This window comes from Choloepus didactylus, chromosome 18, assembly GCF_015220235.1.
Source record: "Choloepus didactylus isolate mChoDid1 chromosome 18, mChoDid1.pri, whole genome shotgun sequence".
NCBI classification, from domain to species: Eukaryota; Metazoa; Chordata; class Mammalia; order Pilosa; family Megalonychidae; genus Choloepus; species Choloepus didactylus.
In genome coordinates this window covers 67,635,793-67,657,026 of record NC_051324.1, presented here as the reverse complement: position 1 = coordinate 67,657,026, position 21,234 = coordinate 67,635,793, and the positions used below count along the sequence as shown (strand labels likewise).

The 21,234-nt window shown below is 54.7% G+C and overlaps 1 protein-coding gene across 2 annotated transcripts in view; it reads left to right on the top strand.

The window, feature by feature from the left end:
• Nucleotides 1–19,365, top strand: part of SDK2 (sidekick cell adhesion molecule 2) — a 259,843-nt gene extending 240,478 nt beyond the window's left edge. For both annotated transcript variants that reach the window (XM_037808622.1, XM_037808621.1), the window contains 5 exons: nucleotides 1,783–1,947; nucleotides 3,228–3,368; nucleotides 3,604–3,742; nucleotides 5,946–6,072; nucleotides 14,822–19,365. In XM_037808622.1, the coding sequence (XP_037664550.1) occupies nucleotides 1,783–1,947; nucleotides 3,228–3,368; nucleotides 3,604–3,742; nucleotides 5,946–6,072; nucleotides 14,822–15,175 (926 nt within the window). In that variant the 3' untranslated portion in view covers nucleotides 15,176–19,365. The remainder of the gene's footprint in view (nucleotides 1–1,782; nucleotides 1,948–3,227; nucleotides 3,369–3,603; nucleotides 3,743–5,945; nucleotides 6,073–14,821) is intronic.
• The last annotated feature ends 1,869 nt before the right edge of the window (nucleotides 19,366–21,234 follow it).

Sequence of the window (21,234 nt, the reverse complement as noted above, 5' to 3'; positions counted from 1 at the left end):
CAGTCCCCACTGGCCACCTGGGTGACCTCCCCAAGTCGGCCAGGCTGGGGCCACAGGACTAGATGCTGGGATGGAGGACCCATGAGCTCGGCCCGTGAAAGGTCCTTCCAAGACCTCTGGAGCCCAGACCCATGTGGAGAGCAGATCTGAGCAGGGTCCAAGGTGGCTTGAAACTGTGATTCCTAATTCAGTCCTCCGCTGGCACAAGCAGGAAGCTCCTCTCTCTCCGAGGCCCAGGCTGCCCACCCCACCCCTGGGCTCCACACTGGAGCATCTGGCCAGCCTCCTGCCTCTGTGACGGGTGGCCATCGGGTCGTGGCTGACATTTGTCTCTTCTCTAGCCTGTGTGGCATCCTGCTGCTCCTTTTGAATGGGGTGAGAGTGAATTATGTTCCACAGGGCAAGACTCAGAGAGCCGTAGACAAAGCAGGGAGGGCCTGAAAGGGTGCTCGGGAGCTCAGAGGATGGGCAGGTGAGGGCAACATGGGGTGGAGAACAGAGAGGGGCTGGAACCGGGGAGCCTGGCCCTTTATGTCCCTCTGATCTCAGCTGCTAAGAAAGGAGGTGGCTGAGGCTGGGCCCCATGAGATCCAGGCACCACAACCAAACCCTCTGGTGCAACCTGAATCCCTCCTGCTGCTGTTAAAAATAATAATTCCACTTATTTTTGACTGATGCTACCTCTGTACGTGTTTTGAATAGGAAAAGGAGTCAGAAAAACAGGGACCTGGTTAAGTTGATGAGGGTCTATCCAATGATAAAATCTTAGGCAGCCACTCAGTGTTTATCAAGAATCTCTGAAGACATGGAAAATAGAATGTGCTAAAGCAACACATGATATTCAGTGAAAAAAGCAGGATACAAAATTGTGCTATAAAAGGATGAGCTCAGATATTTAAAATACAGATACACAAGTGGACAGTAAAGCACTGGATCAGTTTTCTATTGCTACATAACAGATGACCCCAAGCTTGGCAGCTTTCGACAACGCCCGTGTAGTAGCTCAGAAGTCTTGCATGGCATGCCTGGCTCTCTGCTTGGGGTCTCACTGGGCTGAAATCAAGGTGCAGGCCAGGCTGAGTGTCTCTTCTCGCTCAGGGTCGTCTTGTAAGCTCACCTGTGATGGCCAAGCTCAGTTCCTTGTGGTTGTAGGACCGAGGCACCTCCTTCCTTGCATGGGGCCACTCTCAGCTTCTGGGGACCTCCCACAGTTCCACGGTGGGTGGGCCCCCTTCTTCCCAGCCAGCTTTGCATCTTTCTGATTTCTTCTCCTGCCAGCAGCCAGAGAAAGCCCTCTGCTTTTAAAGGACTCGTGGGATTAGAGCAGGCCCACCTGGATAAGCTTCCGTTGCCATGTTGTGTAACACTCGCAGGTGTGCTACCTCACTCTATTCACGGGGGCCACCCACACTTGAAGGGGAGGGGTCTCTTCAGGTTATACCAGCGCAGGGGCCACTGGGGTCCCACAGGAGTTCTGTCTGCACAAATCCTAGGATGTCAAGTCTTTCTCTGGATTGTGGTATCAGTTGATTGCTATGGTATTTTCTGTATAATTTTTTTCATGTTTTTAAGTGTTTTAATAAAAAGAATAAAAGGTTCAGGTGCTCCAAAAGGCATCTTTTCAGGAAACATTTACTGGAGACCTACTACGGGCCACGTACTGGGGATTTAGTGCCAAATGGGACAGAGCATTCGGGCCCTGCCCTCAGGGAGCGGCAGTCAGGATTGGGGAGGGGGTTAGACTGCCCCTCACAGGGTGTCCCCCTCTCTGTGCTCCTGCAGATGAGGGGCTGTGGGACATCCTCATCAAAGACATCCCCAAGGAGGTGACATCCTACACATTCAGCATGGATATCCTGAAGCCAGGCGTGAGCTACGACTTCCGGGTCATCGCTGTCAATGACTACGGTTTCGGCACCCCCAGCAGCCCTTCCCAGTCTGTGCCAGGTACTGGCCCTGTGAGGTGGAGGTGGGGGAGTCCTTCAGAAGAGCCTGTGACAGGCGCTGGGGAGTGGGGAAGGGGAAGAGTACCAGGGGGACTAAAACGCATTGTAGTCCAAATTTCCTGAAGCAGCAAGTTCCGGGCCAGGTTCTGAGTCAGCTTCCAACACCAGCGGAAGCTGGGGGCGTTGGACCATTTGGGCTCCTTTACAAGGACTCCAGAAGGCCTGGGCAGGGGGCCCAAGGTGAAAGCTTCCATGAGCTCATCGCCCAGGAGATACGAGGGAGCCAGTCTCTAAGCATGTGTTTCCATGGAAACCTCCCCAAACAAGCAGGGTCGGTGGCTGTGGTGCAGCAGCTAACACAGGCAGGCCTCTGGGATCTGGACTGAGCTGGGCCTGGGGTCAGCAAGATTGCCACCCCCTCCTCTTTTCCCCCCTCATCCTTCCCTTCCAGCGGTCCCAGGGATCACGAAGGACCCTGATACCTAAACCCACGACCCAACTTCGAATCACCCACTAAGGCCCCATCCCCCAAGGCAGAAGCATAAATCAAAATTTCTGTTCACTGGGTGAGTTCCAGAAGCCCAGCCTCCTCCCACACACCTCCTCCTCTGCCCAGATTGATTAGAACCAAATCATGGGAAATAAATACTTTGCTCCAAGACTGAACTAGAACCAAGCCTCTCATCAGGCAGCAATGTGGATTCATGCTGGCTCGGGGCAGAAGCATGGTGCTAGGAACGGGGGGCTCAGAAAGAAGTGGGTCCTACCTGGAGGGAGGCATTCCAAGGGCCCGCTCATGTCTACCCTCGCCACTTCCTCCACTTTCTGCCACCAGAAAATGATTCGGTCCAAACTGAACCTTGGGAGAAGCTCTTTCAGCTGCCCTGCAGCCCAGACAAGCACCTTACCCATGCACAGTTGGGTCTGCCTCTAAAGGTAGCCCCTAGGCCAGTAGGTGGCAAGAAAAGAAAAAAAGAAAAATAGCCAGCATGCTGCCAACTCCTCCTCATCCTGTGTCCCTGGCAGACATCACTAATCAATCCCAGCACTCCTTCCTTATGAGTCCAGAGCAAGCTCAGAGCCCTTCTCAAGACAGCACTGCCGGCAGCCCCCGATCAATTGATCTGAGCTCGTGCTTGAGATGCAACTGTCCTCTTAGGTTCTACCTGGTTCAGAGGCCACAGACCCAGCCTCCTCACAAACAGCTTGAGCAATGGGTAGGGTCCCAGCTGGAGTGGGAGAGAGCTGGGCACCTGACCTGACACCCCGTCTGCATTCCAGCCCAGAAAGCCAACCCGTTCTACGAGGAGTGGTGGTTCCTGGTGGTCATCGCCCTCGTTGGCCTCATCTTCATCCTGCTTCTGGTCTTTGTGCTCATCATCCGAGGCCAGAGCAAGAAGTATGCCAAGAAGGCAGACGCAGGTGGGCGCCTCTGGCAAAGCCGAGGGGGGCCAGAGGATGGGGGTGGCCTCTCTCTGCTGGGAACCCACCTGCTTTGATAGGTGGGGGCAGCCTAGGGTTCCCACACACTCGGTCTCCCATTTGGGGCTCAACTCTGACAAGAGAGAGGGGAAGATCCAGCCAGGTAGGGGGTGTGTGAGCCCACACAGTCCAAAGGGGTGGAGTGGTGGAATCTGTGCCAATCTCTCTCCCCCAGGGAACAGCTCCAAGGCCGGTGCCCTGGGCCACGGGGAGATGATGAGCTTGGATGAGAGCAGTTTTCCCGCCCTGGAACTCAACAACCGGCGGCTCTCCGTCAAGAACTCCTTCTGCCGAAAGAACGGCCTGTACACCAGGTAGACGGGCCTCTGCCGGGGCGGCGGAGGATGGAGCAGTGTGTGTCTGGGTGTGAAGGAGGCTGCAGAGAGTGGGCTGTGCCTGCTTGGCCTCACCCTGTCCCTGGGAGTGGATGTGGGCTGGGACGTGTCAGCAGGAAGACACAGGGCCGAGCGCACCTGAGGGAGAAAGTCACAAGGAGGTGACCTCAGAGGCTTCCTGCCAATGATAGCACAACGCAAATAACTTGCAAACTTTTGCAAACCAATCTACTGCTGTTTGGATCCAGGGGCTCCTGGTAGCAGGACTGCAGCGATGCTTGTCACCTGTCCCAAAGATAGGATGGGTCCAGCCCAGGTAGACTGGGCAGACACACCTGAGGGAGAGATGTCAGATTCCCCATTATAACCTGCCCGCCTCCTCATCCGGGAAAGGAAGGGTGGTCTAAAGTATGGAAACTCCCTCCCCAGGGGCCCTATTTCTACCTGTTATAGAATGAGTTCCTCCTCCCTCCTGCGCAGCATCGCCCTCAAAGGGCAACACCTAAAAGCAGCCAGCGAGGAAACGGCCATGGCTGGCAGCAAATGCCAGCTTCTGTTTTCTCTGCAGCCTGACTTCCTTCCAACCTCAGGCCCACTCAGGGGCCTGGGGGCAGGGGCGGCTGCTCCAACCCACCCATCCCTCACCTGATGGGACCTGGCAGATTTACGAACCCAGAGCTCGGGAGAGATTGGGGGTCACGGTGGGCCCAAGGGGCTCCTGGTCTCAGCCCTGTTAGCATTCCCGGCTCATCCAGAGGTGGCAGGGGAAGCCGGGCTCCCCCGGGCGGCGATCACAAAGCATCTCTCTCTGTGGCTTGAAGGGAAGAAGCGATGTGTGTGCTCACGGGTGCGGAAGGGGCCCGCCAGGCCGGCTCTCATCCCCCGCCAAGTCCAGTCCTCCAAAGAAAGGGCCGTTTGAGGCCATGATGCAAGCCCAGTAGGGTGCAGGATGGTCACCGCGGCCGCCAGGCTGGCTCCGGGGCCTGGCCACTGGGAACAAAGGGATGTTTCACGGTGACCTCACCAGCCCCCTGACCTCTGTGCCCCTCACACCCACAGTGTACACACACCGAGGCCCCCTGGCATGTCCCCCACAACACTGGGTATACACAGAAATCCCATTCACGCACAGACCAGCCCCAGGCCCCAGGGGCCTGAGCCGGGCCACGCTGAAATGTCAGCCACCCCCCAGCCCCCAGCATATGCCAGAAGCATTAGCCTGACTCCCCATTATGTTCTTCTGCTCAGTGTTGTGTAACGCCCGTGGTGTCTGCATGAAACCCCTGCCACTGCTGTCATTTTGTTTTGTCTACGTCTACTTAGTAAGGACGTGGCTTTGTCGATCAGAGTGGAATCAGGGCAGACTTACGGCCAGGGGGTGGGAGGTGGCAGGCAGACTGCTTGGGACATATTCCCTGACCACGGGGCTGTCCTCTGAGCCGCATTTCTGCAGCAAACCACTGCCAGCCCCTCCACGGGGCACCTGGGTCCAGAACCACGCCTTTGGGTGGGGCCGGTCCTCAGAGTGTTGGACAGAGTCCTGGAGGGCCCCTGCCACCGGCCCAGCCGGCTTGCGCTGCCCACGGCCCTCCCACTCGCTTCCCAGGGTGCCGCGGCCCTGCAGGCTGAGCGCCCGAGGCTGCCTGGCCCAGGTGTGTTTGCTCAGATGACTCAGAGCCAGGCCTTGAACTTGAACTCACTGGGAAATGCACAACTTTCTCTAGGTCTATTAAAAGGTAGGGTGCGACTTAGCCCCCAGGCATGTTTCTAGTCTCTGAGCAGTTTGGAGGGAGGGAGGGAAGGAGGCAGTGGTTTTCCTTTTACTCCGAGCCCTTTGCTTTCAGAATCACTTGGGGGTGGGGGTGGAGGGTTTGGTCTGCAGTACAGGTATCCAGGCCTCACCTGAGATTCTGACTCAGGACGTCTTGTTGTAGCCCAGAAATCCACCCTTCCCTTTTCCCTGGAAGCTTGGGAGGTTGGTCCCTATTTCTGCAGCACCAGAGCCTGCCCCAAGCACAGGAAACGACCCCATCCCAATGCCTCTCTCTCTGAGCCCAGGCTGGTGGAGAGCGGGCCCAGGAGGGAGACAGAGCGCCGAGTGGTGAGGGCCCTCCAGGAGGCCCCCCGTGGAGCTCCTGCCAGGGCAGCCCCATTTTTTGGCCTTACCCCTCAATCTTTGCAGGTCCCCTCCACGGCCCAGCCCGGGCAGCCTCCACTACTCAGACGAGGATGTCACCAAGTACAACGACCTCATCCCCGCGGAGAGCAGCAGCCTCACCGAGAAGCCCTCGGAAATCTCCGACTCTCAGGTGAGGAGGGTGGGGCGAGGCCAGGAGCTGCCATCAGAGTGCGGGCGAGGACAGGTGGCTCATCAGACAGTCTTTCTTCCCTCCTTTCTCTTTTGGGGCTGGAAAGACCAAGAGATGCCCCAAAGAAACCACCCAGAAGTCACGTATGGGACAACTGCCACCTCCCAAGTCCTGCTAACAGTTTGCACCCAGGGCTAGTGGGGGTCCCTGGAACATTGGTCACATGAGTTCCCCCCAAGAGCGTGGTCCCCTAGACTGGCACAGCTCACCTCACCTGCTGGGCCACTCAGCAGCTTGGGCCTGCAAAGGAAAATGCTAAAGTAAAGGCAAGGGAGAGGGGGGATCCTGGAAGAGTGGGACCCCTAGCAGCCCTGCATGCCAGAGGCCAGAGGACTGCTGACTGCCAGTTAATGAGCCCCCAGGACCGGAAGGCTGGGTGCCCCGGAGCCCAAGCAGGGGAAGCAGTGTGTAGCCCAGTGGGGCTGTAAATGGCTTTGGTGGTTTAGACTTGAGTTTGAATCCTGTCTCTGCTTGTGAAACAGGGTCCTGGGTGTGCTCTGTAACCTCTGTGAGCTCAGTTTCTCCATCTGGGGACCAAGCTGGGATAATCACAGGCTCCCTCATGGGGCTGGGGTGAAAATTCGCTGAGTTAGCCCAGGGCCTGGTACAAGGCAACTGCTCATAAGTCGGCTCTTAGATTGAGAAGGGGGCGGTGCCTAGAAGGGTCATGGGGTGGGGGGGGGCACTCTGCCCCGGGCTGTCGGGGAGGGGGTTGAACGTGTTCCCGTGACGGGGTGTTACCCCCTGCCCCCAGCAGCCCTCTCAGCCTCAGCCTGGCCTGGTAGTTGCCGAGGAAGGGGCCTGAAAGGCCACTGTGTCCCACGCTCTGGACCTTTCTGCCCAGTCCTGGGAGAGGAAGAGAAGGAAGAGGTGCAGCGGGGAGTGGGGCCGCCGGCCGCGTGGGAGAAGCCAGAGAGCCTGGGAGCAGGTCACGGGCCCCGTGCCTGGGGCACCCCTCGCGAGCTGCTGCCTTGTACAGCTCCGGGGTTCCCGATGGATGGGCTCGGCAGAGCTGGAGGGAGGGGCGGGACCGGACCTAACGCCCCTGCTCAAAGCTGGCAGAGGAGGAGACCCTGACTTAGCCCGGTTCATGTGGGGAATCGATGGGGGCAGGGAGACAGAGCCGCTATGAACTCACGTGATTTCGGGCTGTGGCAAGTTTTTAAGCAGATTTAACTCTTTGCAACCTCATCAGTATTGGGGACTCACAGGACCAGCCCTTAGAGGCCTGGGGGTCTTTTCTCTGAAACATTTTTGTTTCTTTCCCCCAGAGATGGTGATAAGAGTTTAGATTCTAGGCACTCAAGGTATATAGTTCAAAAAGATAACAGAATGGCCTCTCCCCTGTAAAACAGGGCTCCAGGCCAGATGGGGTCTGCGGAGAGAGGAGGCAAATAGCAGGAGGGGTTTCCCGTGATGCTCTGCCTGGGAGCTCCACCTTCTGCAGAGGGTGGTATCAGCCCCCCTCACTGGCCGAGCACTGACCTTTTGGTACGTAAGCCCTCTGAGTGCAGAAGAAACTGCCAGGATAACTCAAGAGCTGTTTGAGAACATCTTTCATGAGTCTGGAGGATTTGACATGGGGCAGAGAACTGGACCCATGCCAGGATCTGGTCTCCCTGCCTTCAAGAACTTACTGGAAGAATAATCCTCATAGCTGGGACCATCCTTCCGAAGTTACTCCCAGGGTGGGCAAAGATGCCCAGAATCCTCCACTTAGCCAGTTGGTCTGATTTGTGCAGAACGAGCCCATCACTTCAGCACTGTTTCCATAGCAACTTGGAAGCCATCATTCCTGGGGAGCACACAGCCTAGAGAAAGGAGGCGTCTCTGGGTTCGGAAGGCAGTTGTCACAGAGGAATGCCCAAGCTCCCCTTCGCGGCATTTGACCACAGCCCAGGCCTTGGAGCTCTGGCTGCAGGGTTTGGGGTGGTTCAGGGTTTGGTTTGGGGCTCAGTGGAGCTGGGTTTGGTTTATTTACACTAAAAGCTAAGTTCCATGAAGTCAGGGATGTGTGACAGCTTTGATCACTGCTTTATCTGCAGCATCTTGAACAGTGCCAGGTACACAGACAGTCTATAAATATTTGTTGCAAGAATGAAAGAGTCCTTGGGAAAGCTAATCAACCAAAGCAGACTTAAAACCAAGTAAAGGTTAGCAGGGTAAACTAAGATTCACGGTTGTAAAGTTAATATTCCTTTTTGACCAACTCCCAATCACACATTGAAAGAAGTGTGACCCTTCAGACAATAAAGATAATGACAACCGAATCTGCACCCCACGTCTTACCATGTCATATCACTACAGCCGCCCTGGGAGGCAGGCATTAGTATTATTTTTTTTATACAGATGAGGAAACTGAGGTTCAGAGAGGTTAAGTAAGTCTACCCTGGTCCAACAGTCAGAAAGCACAAGCCCATGATTCTGGCTCCATGTTTCACAGCCAGACCCTGACGCTAACCTGAGCGGGCCCTTCGGAAGCCCACATCCAGGGATGTCACCCTCACTGCAGACCTTTCTGGAAAAGACTCACCACCACAGTCCTCTTACTCAATGCTCTTGGCAACAAATAACCTTGAACTCTTTTTTAAGACTCGAAAAACCGAGACATGCTACTGGAGAGGACATTCAAAGGAAAATGCCATAAGCATAAGGTTATTCCAAAAAAACAAAACAAAAAAACATCTCTGTGCAGCTTTAGACAATGGGGTCAATGAGATAATTGCCCAGACACTTGTCTGAAAAGTAGCCCATTGTTGTGGTTAAGGACTCAGGCCCTGGATTAGAGTCCTGGCCCTGCCCTTAGTGGCTTCTGTGATCCAGGGGACTCCTGGAAGCTCTTTGAGCCTCACAGCCTCCATCTACAAAGCACAGACAGTGTGGTTTATCCCACAGGGCTGTCACCAGGAGCGAATTAGGTGAGATAAAGTCAGGCCCATGTCTGCCAGGTTGCCAGGGGCTCTTGAAACAGCAAATGGCCATTTGGGTCTGCTTGTTCTAGAATCGTTTCTTGGAAACCAGGCACTTGGCTTCAGCATCACATGCAGGTATCCACGATCCAAGAGGCTATTGCCAGAGGATTGGCATCTTGATGCTCAGAGACGGAGACTCGAGAACGTCCAGCATGAGGAAGCTGTCAACCGTGGGCCTAGTGAAAAAGCCACTGCCCTGAGCTCCCAAGTGTCCCCAAGACCACCCAGCCAGACCACTCCATGTTCCTCAACTGCAGGGCTCAGCAAAGGGGAGAAAGGACCCAGCTCCAGCCAGGAGCCTCCCCTCTGGGCTTCCGGGATCAGATCGGCGTCTGTGCCTTACCGGCGCATGAGGTCCAGGCATCAGCATCGGCCATGGGTAGCGGAGAGCAGCTCTGAGTTGCTGAAGACGCTGACTTCTCAACACTCACTTCTAGAGCACAGGCTGTGACCAGTGCCAGGGACATAGAGGTGACCACGGCAGGACTTGGGTCTGGATGGCATGGACTGGGGCAGAGCAGCTGGCCTCCCTGTGATCCCTTGTTCCAGATAAAGAAGTAGATCCTGCAGTTACTCCGGTGCCCTTATGGGAAGCAGCTCGATGACACGTCAGAATCTGGAACATGGTGCAGCCACCCTTGGGACTCCTGGTTTGAGGCTTATGAGCAGGTGCCACTGTTGGCTGTCCTGCCCATGGCGTTTACACCAGGCACGTGCCCTTGGATCACACAGGCTGGGCCCCTCCGTTTCAGCTGCTTGGGGGAATGACCCCCTATCTTTCTAAAGTCCCTCCCCCACCCTGCGCCAGGTCTTCTGAGAGTGAATTTTGCATCTGCCGCCAGCTTATATTCTAAGTCAGACTACCCAGAACTCTCACTCCAAAATTGGCTAAAATCTACCCAGCCATTTTCTAGTAATAAACAAACAAAAAGTCCATTTTACTTATAAATAAACACATGTGCAGTGCAGGGCTGTGGGAGAAGAGCTAGAGGCACACAAAGTAGGAGTGCTCCTCTCCCTGCTGGGGTCCCAGGGAGGGAAGCAGGGCTGAGCCTCGCCTTGGAGGAGCTGCTGGGGAGGAGTCCTGGCAGAGAGAAGGGCACATGCAGAGGAAGGAGGTTTAAAGAGCCCGTGGCTTGTTTGATGGAGCTTCTGAAAATGCAGTATGGTTGCAGGCCAACCTCATTTTCAAACTAAGGACCTGAGTTTGGTAGAAAAAATTCTATTTATAAATCTTAATAGAAAAGAAATTCTAAGCCAATGGCTTACGTCTTCTGATCAATAGTATGTGGCAATGTGGTGGCCTGGCCCCTTTTAAGCTCCTTATAATGGAATTAGACCTGTATTAAAAAAGTAAAAAGAAAATATACAGGACTAATCAGACTTTGCATAATATTTATTGGGCCCTTGCTAGGAGCCAGGGTCCACTCAAAAGAACTGTTGGTGAACAACACACTGATAGACTGGGGAAGGTCGCGTGCGAATAGATAATCACGTTTTCATTTCTCATTAAAAATTAAGTAACGACTTCAGGGGGAAGCAGTGGGCAAAAGTCTTTCTGTTTACTGTGGTGACCAGCAGGTAATGCCCTTTGAGAGGTCTCAGGGGAGAAAGGAAAGTTCCCATCCATATGGAGCCTCAGAGAGGGCTGCCTGGAGGAGGTGGCGTTTGAGCTGAGCCTCCAAGTGTGCACAGGATTAGGTCCTGCACAGAAGGGAGCTGTGCGGGTTTATGTCCGGCGAGGGTGTGGTCACAGCCTATCCTTGCCCTCCCTCCAGGGAGTGTCTTCTCTTTTCTCCTCTTGGTCTCTTGTCCATCAGATGGGACCACCATTCTAATGGCATCCTCCAAAGGCCACATCTCCCACTTCTCATTATCCTGACCCACCCAGACCCCGGCCGCCCAAGCTCGAGCCGAGCTAGAAACACACCACAGGGCAGAGAGGGCACAGAAAAGGAGATGAAGCCATGTATCGGGCACCTCCTGTGTGCCCTGCCCTGTGCTTTGTCCTTTCTCATTTAATGCCTAACTGCCTCGCCACACAATGGGATTACCCTCGTTTTATAGTTGGGGAAACTGAGGCTTGGGGAAGTCAAGCAGCATGCCCTTGGCCACGGAGCTGAGAAGTGGGCTCTCAACCTAGATCCCACTGGGTCCGAGAGCCACGTCTGCTAGAGCCTGGCCTGGCCGGCTGCCTGGCATCCAGGGGTGACAGGAGGAGAGGCCCGTCCTCCGCTGAGCCCAAGACGGTGACCTCCGGCTTCTCTGACAGCTGAGGGGTAGACGGGCACTGGCTGCCACTTTGTGCCATGTGGGACCAAGAGTGACATCGTGTTGCTGACACTTTTCCAAGGACATCCCTGGGAGGAGATGTCCAGCTGTTTGGGCCCAGAGATCGCAGAGCCCTGACAGTGAGTTCCTTCAAAGACTCTGGGAGACACTTCCTTAGCACATCACCTCCAGTCCCCACTTCCACCTCAAAACCCCAGGGGACTGTAGGCCCTAGGGGGGAGGACTCAGTGGGCTCCAGGGTGGAGGACATCCCTGGGAGCCCTGGAGCACAATGCACAGGCGCGACTCAGGCAGAAGAGGCCCTGGGGACCACGGAGGAGGGAGGGGCTCCAGGGACCTCCTGTCCAGACTCAAGCACCCCCTCGCTGGGTGACTCTGGTCAGGTCCCTTGACCCCCAAGCCTCAGTTACTCCCCTGGGGCCTCACATTCCTCCCAGACATCAAGACCCAGGTGCCCCCCGCTCCCCGGCCCTGGGAGCTGAACCCCGGACCCCCAGCCCAGGGCCGTTCCTGGGCCCCCGACCTATCGCCTCCTGAGCCTGATGCAAGAGTCCGCTGGGCTGGAGACGATCAAGAAAGCGAGAGGGCTCTGCTTTGCTCCCTCTTTCTGTTCCAATCTTTTCTCCCGGGTCCTCCCTCCCGCCGCACCCCCCCTCACTCTGCTCCCAGGTCTGGAGTCTGCCGCCCCCTCTGCAGACCCCTCGGTAATTGTTGATTGAATGACTTTGAGGAGCTGTTAAGAGGCAGGGGAGCCGAAGCTGGATGGCTTGTGGGGCGGGTGGGGACTGCCTGTGAAAGGCCCCCTTTGTGCTGGGCCCTTCCGGGGGAGCTGAATTCAATTACCGAGGGCTGCACACAAGTTGAAAGCTGGAGTAGGCGCCCCTGCTTTCTTCCCTTCTCACCCCACCCCCACCCCGAAAAGAAACAGATGTTCAAGGAGAGGAGGCGGGAGCTCCAGCCTCCGAAGCGAAGACCCCCTCCTCTGGCTTTGGAGAGCTGGGGGTGGGGGCGATGCAGACCAGGCCCTCCGTCTGCCCTGCCCCTGCTGGCGGCTCCAGCTCCGTTTGGCCCCCAGCCCTTCCTTTTCTCGCTCCCCCATCGCTATGGGGAATGCCCTCCCACAGCATGCCTGGCACATAGTAGGGATCAACAAATGGCGGCTGGTGGAAGGGTGAGTACTTGGGATCTGGGCTCCCTCCCCACCATGGCCCCAGACCCCCCGGCCCCCTCTTCCCCCGCCTGGAGGGGGCAGGAGTGGTATGTTCTTCTCCCTTCCCGGCTTACCTGCTCCCTGGCCTCCTTCTGGTTCCTCCTGCAGCCTCCCAGGGGGGCTTTGAGACCCCCCCCCCAACTCCACCTCTGCTCCTCCCAGCAAGGCCAGGCTCACCTGCACTCTCTCCCTAATAATGCCTTTCCCTGCACCCTCTCGCCCCTCGCCCATTTCACCCCCATGAAGTGCAGTGATAGTCCCCGCTTTACAGTCAGGGCCACTGAGGCTGAGAGAGGGTGATGAGGGCCTGAGCTCCGGGCCACTCTCTCCACCGGGCCTTGTCCTCCCTGGGATGGTCCTGAGATTCCTCCCCAAGGCTGAGGCCCCAGGGCTAGTGGTCATTCTGGAACCTGTGGTGGCGAAGATTCCTAACCGCAGTTCTCACAGAGAGGGGTTCTCTGCTCCAGGACAGGAGGCACCCCCACCTGCTTGCAGCCTCCCCCCAGCTCGGCGGACTCCACCTGCCTCTGAACCAGCCTCGCCTTAGCCACGAGGTTGGGGACTGGCCCCCTACCCACCCTCTGCAAATGAACACCCCCTCCACCCCCAATTTGCAGCCCCTTTGTTCCCTCCTGCTTGGCAGCTGGGCAGCAAGCAAAGAAAGGGGCTTGTATTGTGCTGGATTACATCATGGGGCCGATCTGGGCCGAGGGATTTTCCATTGTCCTGGGCAGCTGGAGCTGCTGGCCAAGAGGACAGAGTCCCGGGGTGTTGGAGGGGGAGCAGGGGGAGGGCAGTGTTCAGGAGAGTGGCTGGGGTAGTTAAGTGGTGAGAGGGGGTAGGGAGGGCCCAGAGGACGTTAAATGAGGGGATTAAATACTCCGTCTTAATCTGTGTTAAATGAGCAGATTAAGACGGAGTATTTAATCCCCACTGGAAGAACAGGAATTACTAGCATCTTGTGACCTAAAGGCAGGCAAGTGTAGGTGTTAGGAGCCCACGTAGGCTTTAGAAAGTTAGGCCAGTCTGAGCTCAAGCCTCGACTGGATCATTTCCTCGGGCAAAGCCCTCGAGCTCTGCACGTGTTTGCTCAGCCGTAGCTACCACAGAGATGTGAAAACAGAATTCAGGGATGCGAGGAGGCACCTCACACGGCCTGGCGGTGTGTGCCCCTCATTAGCTGCTGTCATGCAGTAGTTGCCACTCTCTTTCTTAAGGGTGTGGATGTTTTAAAGCACTTGGGGTCCTGAGAACAGGTTGCCATCACCTTTCTCCTTGGGCAAATTTAGCTCTCCATCATTTTGACCTGGAGAGCAGATGCAGCTGATCACCCCAAACTCACTGTCTTGGGATAACTGGCTTTTTGTCCTGCAGGTTTTTTTTTGCTGATGTATGTTTTATTTAAATAAATATAATTAGTTTCTGCCCCCAAACGTGCATTAGCTGGGCAGGGTTGAGGAGGCCTGGGTGGGGTCTTCTGAGCTGCATTTCGTTGAGCGTTAAGGCTTCACTAAAATCAGAGTACATCTCTTCCAGAGCATTCTAAGGGCGTTCCCATCTGTTGTCTTATTAGTTCTCACAACATTCCCAGGAGCTGGTGGATGGGGAAGGGGGGGTGGAGGGGGACACACTATTTTTAGCTCCACACTTCAGATCTGAGCCCAGTTTTGCATGACAACCCAGATCCACTCTTGTCTCGTGCTGAATTCCCCAGTAGGTAGCTGAAGTCTGTGCCTAGGACGCCAAAGTCTCAAAAAGATGTTTAAATGACTTAATATTTGTTATTTCAAAAAAAAAAAAAAGCTTTAAAGCAGTCATTGGGTGAAAATTGAGAACTTCTATTGGCATCTTTTATAGCTCAGTGTTGTTCTTATTGGGGATCACACATGGTTTTGGTTTTGTTTTCATTTCAGTGCCTGGAGCCTCGGAAGTTCTGTCTGGCTTTGTCCCTGGTCACACAGAGAGTCCGGCTGGGCCACAGTTAGAGCTCAGGCCTTATAGCTCTTGTCTCGGGCCCACGGATAGCTCCAGGCCCTCTCCTAGATATTTGAGGTCCACGATTTTCTTTAACCCTCTCAGCTCTGCAGGAAGCAGAGGTGGGAGCCCGGGCGCCCGGCACAGGGATGCAAACCCGATCTGCGTCCCTCCCGGCCTTGATCGTGCTCCCCCCACCCCCCACCGTGGCCACTGACACCCCGGTTCTCTGTCCTGACAGGGAAGCGACAGTGAGTACGAGGTGGACCCGAGCCACCAGAAGGCCCACTCGTTCGTCAACCACTACATCAGCGACCCCACCTACTATAACTCGTGGCGGCGGCAGCAGAAGGGGATCTCGCGGGCCCAGGCGTACAGCTACACGGAGAGCGACTCGGGCGAGCCGGACCCAGCCGCCATCGCCCACAGCACCGGCCTCCAGCAGGGCAGCCTCTTTCGGCCCAAGGCCAGTCGGACTCCAACGCCGCAGAACCCCCCGAACCCCCCGAGTCAGCAGACCGCCCTCTACCGACCCCCCAGCAGCCTGGCCCCGGGCTCCCGGGCTCCTATAGCAGGATTTTCATCATTTGTTTGACGTTGCAAGAGGAGAAAGAAAGAAAACCGGCACCAAACACCTCCTCCACCCTGCCCCCAGCACCGCCTGCCAGAAAACAAAAACACCGAGAAACCAAGTCAACTTTTCACCTCCCAAGTTTATTTTTTCAGAGATTCCAGGGCCAGCAAAGCCAGTGTTGAGAAGGAGGGAGAACGAAAATATGAGACGTGTGTGGCCAATAGTTAGTCCGCTCCGAGATTGTAGGGTTTGCGGCATCCTCGGGAGGGAAAAGGCCGATTTAAGGCTGTGGGGGACGGACTGGACTGGGCCCCTGTGGAGAGGAAGGGAGAGAAGGCCAAGGACTGGGCAGCTGTAAGGCAGGCATGGCTGAGGGACAAAGAAGCTTCCAGATGTGCAGCCAGCTGCTCCTTGCCTGCAGATGTGCTGGAGCCCCAGACCCACAGCCGGCCGCTGCTTTGCAGGGCTGGGCATTCCTGGGGCCAAGGCTCAGCCTCTCTGGCCACACTTTCCCCATCCCCTCCTCTCCTGCCCGGCCTTTCGACCCCCTGCCCACCTCTCTTGAGGTTCTCGCTCAACTTCTCCATGAGGCATTTGGTTTATTTAGAAAAAGGAAAAAGAAAAAAAAAAAACTAACTAAAGGGTGAGAATTTGTTTAGCTAGCTCCTTGTTCCTAATATTTTTTAAAATTGTGAAACCAAGGAAGAGGCCCCTGGGGTAGGGGAGAGTATCCCCCAAACTGAACCCCACCGTTACCTTACTTGACTTCGGTTTCCTGGGCAGAGAAGAGGAGAGCTGACTGACGTCTGGAGAGCAGGCCCGGAAGGCCTGGCCTGGGGCAGCGTGAAAAGCGTGGATCCTGGGGGACGCAGGAAGTCAGAAATGTAAGAATGAAGCTTTGACTTTTCTGTCTCTCCCACCCCTGGCACCTGCCCCGTCTGTAAAGGAGGAGGGAAATGGAAACTGCTAGAAATTCAGCTTGCTGGGATTGGGGGGCTAGGCAGGGTAGACACATCATGTTCCCCTGGATAGACAGCTTCCTCCTAATACACACACACACACACACACACACAAGGTCTCATGTGCACATGCAAAGTGAAGGGTCTAGGGATCATCTCTAGGAGAAAACCTTTCAGCCCCTCCAGCCACATGGTGCACTCATGCTGTGTCCCTGACACTCTCAATCCTTAGGTCTCTGTGTTGAAAACACCCCCTGCCTCCTAAGCACAAGGACCAAAGAACCCCAAGGGATGTCCAACCCCTGGTGCAGGGGCCATGGTGCCCTGAGTTGGCCCAATCCGCCCAGCGCCGTTCACAGAGAGTCAGAGAACGTCCCCACCCCCAATAGAGTCTCCCAAGCCAGGCTCAGCCAGGCCGGCCAAGAGGGGCAGGTCAGATGGGACCAGGGGACAAGAATAGCTGTCGGGAAGAAAAGCTTTTACACACGCAGTCTGCTCCCAGGAATGTTCTTTAAAAAAACACTTCTGGCAACCTGGTTCTTCCCATCAGCGCGGTCCTTCCAGATGCAAGGAGAGGGAGGAGCCTTTCCGTCTCACTCCCGTGGGACCCCAGCAGGCCCCGGGAAGCCAACCCCGCGGCCCGTCCCCACCATCCGGGCATGGCTGCCTCCCCAGGGACATCGCGGCCGGCCCATGTCCTTGGTGGGGCTGAGCTCGGGCACTGCTGGCCCTGCCCAGGAAGGGATGCCCCATTCTAGTGTGCGAGGAGAAGGGTTAGGGGAGGCCCTAAAGGGGGTATTTGGGGAACAAGCCGTCTACGTTTCGTAGGGCTACCGTAACAAAGGACCACAAACTGGGTGGCTTAAAACAATAATGGAGATGTATCGTTTCTGGATTCTGGAGACCAGAAGTCTGAAATAAAGGAGTCAGCAGGGCCGCACCCGCTCCCGTGGGCTCCAGGGGAGGAGCCTTCCTTGCCTCGATGGCTCCCGGTGACCCCAGGTGTTCTTGGCTTGTGGCTGTGTCACCCTGATCTGCCTTCCCTGCCATGCAGCCGTCTTCCCACTGTGTCTGAATCTGTGTCCAGATCACCCTCTTAAAAGGACCCCAGTCATGTTGGTTTAGGGCCCACCCTCAACTGGCTGACCTTATCCTAACTTGATTTCATCTGCAAAGACTCTGTTCCCAAATAAGGTCACTTCCACAGGTTCTGGTTGGACATGAATTTGGGTGGAACACTATTCGGCCCAATACACAACCCAAGGGAAGAGGGGGCCTGTACCCCTTCCTCACCCACCCAAGATCAGCTACTGGGCTGATGCCGACTGGGGAGGGAGGGCCAGGGGTCCGAGGAAGGGGCCCTGCAGCCCTGGGCTCCTCCAGACTCATTCGGGTCCCAGAAATGTAAATGGAGGGATGTTGGAAGACAGCAGACAGGCTGGCCGCTCTGGGGTCCCAAGTGTGCTTTCTCCACTCAGTGGGTCTTGGAAGGGAAAACAAGGCCTTTCCCCCAAAGGAGGACAAAAGGCTAAGGTAACAGGGCTCCGTACCTTTCCAGGCAGCTCCCGCCCCAGCCCCCTGCCCCCACCACATCTGGCATCTCCATAGCACATCTGCAGCTGCCAGCATTTAACCTGCTCCTCCTTTTTCTTTTCTTTCCTTTCACCTGTTTGTTTGTTTGTTTTAACAACCACCACCACCTTGTCCTTTTCCCATTTAACCATTTAAGGACGTTCCCAGTTTGCATTAGGGAATTATTTTAGTCCAGCCCAGAAAGGGATTTTTTTTTTTTTGAGGCGAGGAGATGAGTACATTGTTTGCACGAGACCAATTTCCCCTTTCTTTAATGAATCACCCGATGTACTAAGATACTCACCCCCACACACATGCTAACTCACAGCCATCCTGACACACGTGTGCACATGGGCTAATACAGATATGCACAGAAAACACATCCATACACGTTAGCAGAGAGGCTCTTGCAGCTTGCAACTCCCTCCAATGGCATACACTGTCTCTTTGCTAAGAGACACAGGCAGCCTGAGTCACTCCCACTCGGGGTGCAGCTCGGCTCTGTCATCTGTGAGGGTGGTTGTGCAAACCAGAGCCCTTAGAAGAACTGTAAAGTCAAGCTGGGCCCGAGGGAAAGTCCCACGCTCAGTCAACACCCACCCCCCTGAAACATCACTTCCACTGGCTCTGCATCTGGGAGCCCAGGCCTCCAGCTGTGGAACCCTAGATTTTCCCAGAGGACACTTTGCTCCTGGATCCATATCTAATGGGGCAGTGGAGGCTCCTGACTCCCCTCCCAAATCCCCTGGCCCCATTAGAAGGGTCTGCTGGGCACTGCCCGGGGGTGACGGGGAGCTTCCCTGACCATCGAGGCCCTGGGCCCCCTGCCCATGTGACCCCACCCCAAGTAGGGCTTGGCCCGGCTGTGCCCTAGGAAATCTCCGCCAGCATCAGTGCCAGCTCCGCATCTAGGCTGCCAAGATGAACCAAAAAGACACCCTGGGTGCCCAAAGCATCTTCGTCCTAGAGCTCCAGGGAGTTTGCCAACCCAGGCTGCCCGCTGTGGGCTCCCCCACACCCCACCTGACACTGCCAGCATTCAGAGCAAACAAGGACATGGCGGGGGCTGCCCTGCCCTGTGTGCACTGCCTCGAGGCCTTCTGCCGCTGCCCACACCTCCCTGGGCAGAGCTTCTAAAGTTGCCAGGGCCTAGCCGTGGGCCACTCCGGGCAGCGGCCTCCCTCGCCATCCCATAGTGCTCATCTGGGTGAGGGGCTCGAGGGCGGGAGGGTGGGAAGGGGGCCGTCTGAGCAGCAGCCCACTCCCCGAGTGCCTCTGCATGGCCCTGCCCCGGGCCCCTCCACCGGGCACGCCAGCACAGCCACCCTGACCAGCCACCTCCCCAGCCCAGGGGCCCCCGGGGACCACCTCCACCTTCTCTTTGTTTTTGTAAGAATAACCAAAAGTGTTTAATAAACGTGGTACCTTTCTTTACTCATATAGATTCCAAAAGCAAAAACCAACACAAATCTTTATTTTTTGATTTTAAAGATATTATGAAAAAGTATGGGAGAGTATTCATTATGGCTGTAAGAAAAAAAGGTGTCTGTAAGAAAAAAAAAAAAAATATATATATATATATATGTCACATAGCTTGTTGGCAGGTTTATTTTTAAATGGAAGGTAAGAAAGAAATTGATTTGAAATATATACCATGAGAAGTACCATGTCCTGTCAAACTGTCAGTATTTTATAAATAAACTCTTTTTTTGGAGTTTTGAGGCCACGTCCATTCTTCTCTTCCCTGTAAAGTGAGTGGGGACATCTACCCACCTCTCAGGCTCAAGCAGGTCCTTCCTCCACCCAAGCACCCATTTTAAGCCGTATTATACTTTGCAGAGAGGGTCAAGGGTCAGGCCTGCCTGCTCTCTTATTGCAAAAGTGGTTGCTGAAGCTTCAAGCAAAATGCTTTATTTTACACTCTTAGGATAAAAGCCTCTCAGAGGCATTATGCCAAATTAGAGGCAAAATGATAATAATTAACACTAATAATAATAATGACAATAGCTAACACTTACATGGTGTTACTCTGGGCCAGGCTCTGTTCTGATCACCTTACATTTATTTAACTCCCAGATCCTCGTGACAATCCTAGGAGGGACACTGACAGGGTGTTGCAGTGGCTTGTCCTCAGAAGAAAGCAGCCTGGCTCGAGAGACATAAGCTGCCTCTCTGATATTTAAAGGCAAGATCCTTGCCCACTTTTATTTTAATTTCTACAGATCATCACCCCAGGCCCCCATGATCTTGGTGCAGTGGGCACTGCCATGCTGTTCGGTGGGTCCAACCCAGCTAATCCACTGCGTTTACAGTTAGGACTTGGATTTCTAAACCCATGAGTGCAGCGGTATTGCATTATACTCACATTTCTCTTACATAAATTAAGTCATATGGATTCTAATAAGAGAAAGTGAAAGAGAAATCATTTTAATAGTGCAATTAATTCCACTCAATGAGTACACTTGTTTAACATGGTCCACACTATTGTAAAACATACACCAAGCATTTATTCACACAGAGGCTGCCTCCACTAATTGAAACAGGCGATGAAAGCAGGGAATTAAAAAAAATAAAACATGCTTACTCCAACCCACAAATGTATATTCATTCATCAATCTGTTGATATTGGGCCATAGAAAAAAATTTTTTGAGAATGGGCCCAATGTATGGAGCTCTTTATGGTCTCTATTGCACAAATCACATTTATCAGGCCTTGGTCAACCAAACACATAGCACAAACAGAAAGCATTTTTCTTCTAGACCTGAGAGAAGCCTCACAGTCTTCTTGATGCCATTTTGCTTAAAGCCAATCTTCTTCCTCATTTCATTTCTATTCCCAGACTGGCCTCCCTCACTGTGGCCGTCTCCCACTCCACTACGTCTGCACCAAAAATAATGCGGAAGGTAAAGCTGCTGAGAAGGGGGCCCGGGCATGGTGCTTTCCAAGGACAAAGAGACTTGGTGTGGGAGAACGCACTGGTTGGGGCTTTACCCAGTGTTACTTCTCTGAAAGAATTTCATCTCACCTGAGAAAGTTCAGGGAGTTCTCAGAACTCAGCCAAGTTTCTCTTCTTAAAGCTCCCGAGTTGCTACATGGAAAAAGCACTTTGGGGTAATAAGGCTAACCAAAAAAAAAGAGCCCAGGTTGGCAGACCTTGACTGCCACAAATTCCAGTCTCCACCTGAACTTCAAATCAACCTCTACCAGCCTCCACTACCCCTTCTGTGGAATGGGGCAGACCTCTGCCTTCCCCACATCAGACTATGGAACAGAGCATGGACAGAGGTGAGCTCCAACGGTTCTCCGCCGTTTTCTCTGTCCTGCACACTGAGGGAAGGGCGGGCCCAGCATCTACTGTCTACTGACCTTGATGGCAAAGGGCTTTGGCATGAGGCTTCGCTGGAGCCAAAGTGGCTGCTATTTCTCTTTTCGACATCCCAGCTTCCTGGCAGGAAGGAGTTATTGCAATAGCTGGCTCTGGAGGTTACAGGTTACGGCAGAAGGTGCTGTTAAGGTGCAATGTAAGAAGGGGAAATAAGCCCTCAGTG